The sequence below is a fragment of the Bison bison genome, unplaced genomic scaffold (genome assembly GCF_000754665.1).
Source record: "Bison bison bison isolate TAMUID 2011002044 unplaced genomic scaffold, Bison_UMD1.0 scf7180017864180, whole genome shotgun sequence".
NCBI classification, from domain to species: domain Eukaryota; kingdom Metazoa; phylum Chordata; class Mammalia; order Artiodactyla; family Bovidae; genus Bison; species Bison bison.
This window is the reverse complement of record NW_011494752.1, coordinates 1,941,883-1,947,274: the sequence shown is the minus strand read 5'-3', so window position 1 is coordinate 1,947,274 and position 5,392 is coordinate 1,941,883. Positions and strand designations below refer to the sequence as shown.

Sequence of the window (5,392 nt, the reverse complement as noted above, 5' to 3'; positions counted from 1 at the left end):
GCAGAGACTTCGGCCACAGCTCTGGTCAGAGCAGACGGAGCCACAACAGGAGCTGACCATGGTGTTAGAAGGTGGAGGTTCTGGCTGAGTTTCAGGAAAGTGAGTTTCTTGAGTCTGAGAGTCTTCTCGGCCCACAGCCCCCTTTATATCCTGCTGAAGAGCTGCTACCATTACATCATTTCCTTGTTATTGTTTAACCCCCTAGGAAAATTGATCATTTAATTACATAATTGTGTGTTTCTCATGCAGTAGTCCAAAATGGAGAAAACAATACTTTTCCTTTTCCTGTTAAGTGCCTGTGTGTCCAATTGAAAGCCCTGTCCCAGTTCTTCCTTTTGGGTGTCACCTTTTCTATTGGTTGGTTCAATGTCCTATACAGCTTTTATCATCTGACTCTAGTATCTTTTTTTGGAATGTGATATTCTCTCCTATCACTGCTCTCTGAACTTCAGAGAGAAAAATTTCTTATACAGCTCATGTATATTTTGTTGTCAAGGGTGAGGGGAACAAGTGCTGGTCAGGTGAAACACTGGAAAGGAATTAGAAAGAAAGATGTTTGGGGGAAGATGTCCCAGAAATAATATGGATGAATGTGATCCTAAGTGTGCATCTTGGATGGTCAGGAAGATAGGTAGACCACAAGAAAGTTTCACATTCTGTGTCTGATTTCACTCCACTGTCTCAAGCCCTTAGCAGTACTCACAGCTTTTAAATAGAAGAAACACATTTTTGCTGTACGACTCCCAGGCTAGGCAACCAGAATGGGATGTTTTGATTTATCTTTAAGTTGTCAAACTTGTACACAGGATATTTCATTTTAAAAGCATTCACTGTATATAAACATGTTTGGAATGATTAAACGTTCAAAACTATGGATCCAAGAATTCTGTTGCGTAGTAAGAGAACTTGACAGATAACTCCTCATCCTTTTCCTGTAGATACTTGAATGAGACACATGCATAAGAAACAGCATGACAATAGTTTAAAAAAGGGCTTCCCTGATAAGTCAGCTGGTAAAGGATTTGCCTTCAATGTGGGAGACCTTGGTTCGATCTCTGGGTTGGTAAGATCCCCTGGAGAAGGGAATGGCTACCAATTCCAGTATTCTGACCTGGAGAATTCCATGGACTATATAGTCTATGGGGTCACAAAGAGCTGGACATGACTGAGCAACTTTCATTTTCAAAAGAATGACAGTTAATTTTTTAAGTCTTTATTTTTTAATTGGAGGATAATTCCTTTACAAGGTTGTGTAGCTTTCTGCAGTACAACAATGTGATTCAGGCATAAGTATATATGTCCCCTCCCTCTGATCTGCCCTCCACCCCAATCCCATCCCACCCCTCTAGGTTGTCAGAGAACACCAGACTGAGCTTCCTATATTATTTTTAAATGAAGAACTAAAATCAACATATATCCATACCTCTTCAATAAAAGGTGAGGAATAATGATATTTACCATTTGTATTTACTATGCGTTATGCTAAATTTACCAGGCATTGTGCTGAGTTCACTGAGCATTGTGCTGAATATCTTATTTTTGTTTTGAATCTTTAAAGCAAAATATAGTACAGTGTGTATTATTACTACTTCTTTAAGCAATAGTCCGAAGAAGCATAGAAACGTTAAGAGCAAAAAAAAATTTGTGTAAGATTAAACAGAACTCCTGTACTCTTGCCTGGAAAATCCCATGGATGGAAGAGCCTGGTGGGCTACAGTCCATGGGGTCACTAAGAGTCGGACACGACTTCACTTTTCACTTTTCACTTTCATGCATTGGAGAAGGAAATGGCAACCCACTCCAGTGTTCTTGCCTGGAGAATTCCAGGGACGGGGGAGCCTGGTGGGCTGCCGTCTATGGGGTCACACAGAATCGGACACGACTGAAGTGACTTAGCAGTAGCAGTAAGCTGTTTAGGACAGCTGAGGAAGAGGTAAAAAATAAAGCTTGCAAACCTTTTCTGAAGCCATGTCATCTTCCTGGAATGTTTCATCTTTGTCATTACCTTTGCAAACTCCTATTCCTCTCTCAAAACCCCAGGTTTACACTACTTGCTTCCTCCCAATGATTAACTACCCTGTTTAAATGCAATTTGTCTCTGCACTGTGCTCTGTTTTTTGCACTCTGATGCACCACAGTTACTTTCTGTCATTCCACTATTGTTATGCAGACACCCTGAAGGCATGAACTATAAATTTTATTTTTGTTACTGGGACAGAGCACATGAGTGACAAATGTTTGTCGAGTGAATGAAGGCTTTTGGATGACTTACAGGTATATAATGGTCCTTTAAAAAATATGTCTTTTTTCCTGGTAGAGAAAAGTGGGAGAAACATTCCATCAATGGGGTCATGGTTACACCTGAGGAAAACCACATTTGTTTATGTGGCAAGCAACATGTCACCTGATAAAACACACTTGTGGAAGTTCAACTTTGATCCATAGAATCGTACATACTTATAGGACACCATGGATACATATACTGCATTAACAAAGAAACAGATATGATAGAAAGGAGGAGAACACAAGTGTTGACACTGGTTCTCTTCACTTGCAGACATCCCAATTTAGCTCTCTTTTGGGAGAACTAACCACCACCACTGGTTTAGTATCAATCAACAAAAAATATTTGCTGAACGTCTATTGTCTTTGTTTCAATTGCACCCAAAATAGATATTGAAACATAAATGTGAGTGCAAGTAGTTCACTTGGCGGAGGCGTGGGGAAGAGGTGGATTCTGGGACGTACACATGAGGAAATGAGAAAGCAAGGCAGGAACGAAAGAAAAACCCGTAAGTCTGGGTTAATAATGAGGTTGCCACTGTGGGTAACTGAGGAATGTATCCGGGGACATACCTGAGGCTGGGGGCTATTCACCACCATGATTATACGTCTAGAAAATCGCAAAGAATCACCTGAATATTATTATTAACAGTGAAGTTGACTGGCTTAGAACACTGATAGATTTCTTATGCACTTAGCAATATTTCTTCATAAAATCTAACGGGAAACATGTATTCACAGTTCTCAACAATAAATATAAAAAATATGCAAACAAATCTGTCAAATAATATACTTACCAGGTATTGGAGGAATGTATTAACATTGCCTGAAGGCTAAAAAATAATATTTGAATAAATATCAGAACAAAAAAACATGTACAAGTAAAGCTGGGTTTCTGAATAAAGACATAAATGTCATACAAAATGCGTTCAATAAGAATGTATCTCCATTTGTAAAAATTTGTTTTGAGTGGTATTGGCAAAGACAAATGATGGGTAACTATTTTGATCACTCTTTTGTGTTATTCAAAATTTTTATTTTATTTTTTTTAATTTAAATTTATTTATTTTAATTGGAGACTAATTACAATATTGTATTGGTTTTGCCATACATCAACATGAATCTGCCATGAGTGTACACGTGTTCCCCATCCTGAACCCCCCTCCCACCTCCCTCCCCATACCATCACTCTGGGTCATCCCAGTGCACCAGCCCCAAGCATCCTGTATCCTGCATTGAACCTGGACTGGCGATTCATTTCTTATATGATATTATACATGTTTCAATGCCATTCTCCCAAATCATCCCACCCTCTCCCTCTCCTTACTGTCTCAAATGTCATACAAAAAGATTCAATAAGAATGTATCTCCATTTGTAAAAATTGGTTTTGAATGGGATTGGCAAAGACAAATGATGGGCAACTATTTTGATCATTCTTTTGTGTTATTCAAAATTTTAAAAAAAGCATGTGTGTGTATAGGTGACATAAAATCCTTAGAAAAAAATAAAAGTACTTTAAATAAAATTCACAGTTCTCTCTACAGATTCATTTCCATAAGTTTTCTTGGATTATGATTAAGCTTCTACTTACTATACACTAAAAGATGAAAACTACATTTCAGGCAGTCTTTCCAGCTCTCAGATTAACTGTTGTGAATTACAAATTGCTTTTCGGGACTGTTTGAGTTCCCTAGGAAGCAGACACAGAGGTGAAAATTAGCAAACAGAGTATTTATCGAGACGTGCTCTTGGGACTAGTAGTTCTAGGAGGAAAGAGATGGGAAGTGAGCAGAAGTGGACAGTTGGAGAAATCAAGCTGGGATAGAGTTTCAGTGGACATCTAAGCATGGTACTGGAAAGGTCCCTTTTTTTGTCTTGGACATAAAATCACAGTCACCAGCAATACCAAGGAACTGTCACCAGGTCTGTTTCATTCATTTATATCACCTGCCTGGCACTGAAGGTAGCCCTACTATAAGTCAGAATAAACTGAATATTCTGAATAGTAATAATAATAATAAACCAAATCTACTGAAACTCTGGCTACCAGAATAAAGCAGAATTCCACTGTATACCTGTAGGGGCTTCCATGTTGGCTCATAAGATAAAGAATCTGCCCGCAATGCAAGAGACATGGGTTTGATCCCTGGGGCAGAAAGATCCCCAGAGGAATGGAATGGCAACCCACTACAGTATTCTTGCCTGCAGAATTTCATGGACAGAGGAGCCTGCTGAGCTACAATCCACGGGGTCGCATAGAGTTGGACCCAGCTGAGTGACTAACATTTTCACTGTATATGTGGACAAAGGTCTCACTGTATGTGACTCAAAGTAGAAAATACATAGACTTTACTAAACTATCTATCCACTGCTTTTATAGGTGAAAAAACCTTGAAAGCTGATGTTGTTAAAAATCATGAATTGTGTTCAATCTTTCTAAATCTTTTCTCATGTTATTATCTTCATAGATGCTCTATCACTTCAGTTTCACCTCCTTTCCCCATAAAGACTAGAAAATGATTAATTTATTTTCTAGACGTAACTAGTAGTGATCAGTATCATTTGACCTCTCTTGAAGGTTGATTAATTTGTGCTGTTTGGCAGGTGCAGGCAAAATTCAATTACTTTGGGTTGAAATGTAAATCCTTTTTAAAAAAGAAAGAGACTAACAATCAGATTCAAATTTCAGTGCCAATAGGGAGACATTTATTTAGGTTCACGGAAATAACAAGACATAAGAAAATCTTTACCAAAGAGTACACCAAAAAATCTTCATTGTATTTCCATATCAGAGGTAAAAATCAGTGGACCCACAAGTGATGGAGACAAATTCCTTAAGCATGATTAAGAGATATCCTGAAGAAAAAGGGAGGAGTGTTTAGAAATTGTAATTTCCTGGGAGATTCTGAGTGATCTCATTTGTATGGGAGGGACTGTGGAGAGAAGATAGAACGTGGGCTCATTATGTCTGGTGTTTGCTTATCAATTCAAGGGACCAGTTCTCTTGAATCCTCCACATTTTAAAAAGAAGCTCTGCAACTGTGGGGAGGGAGGAAATGAGGAAGCAGTATGTTCAAAGCAGAGATTCAGCAGCAAGAGGAGGGACAG

At 38.6% G+C, this 5,392-nt stretch overlaps 1 protein-coding gene across 3 annotated transcripts in view; it reads right to left on the bottom strand.

Annotated features, from left to right (window-relative positions):
- Positions 1 to 5,392, bottom strand: part of LOC104990480 (keratin-associated protein 4-9-like) — a 13,339-nt gene that overhangs the window by 7,341 nt on the left and 606 nt on the right. Inside the window, exon 2 of one of the 3 annotated variants that reach the window (XM_010842570.1) lies at positions 2,946 to 2,957. The exons of the other annotated variants lie outside the window; for them this stretch is intronic. Coding sequence (XP_010840872.1) covers positions 2,946 to 2,957 — 12 coding nt within the window. The remainder of the gene's footprint in view (positions 1 to 2,945; positions 2,958 to 5,392) is intronic. 3 annotated transcript variants of the gene reach the window in all.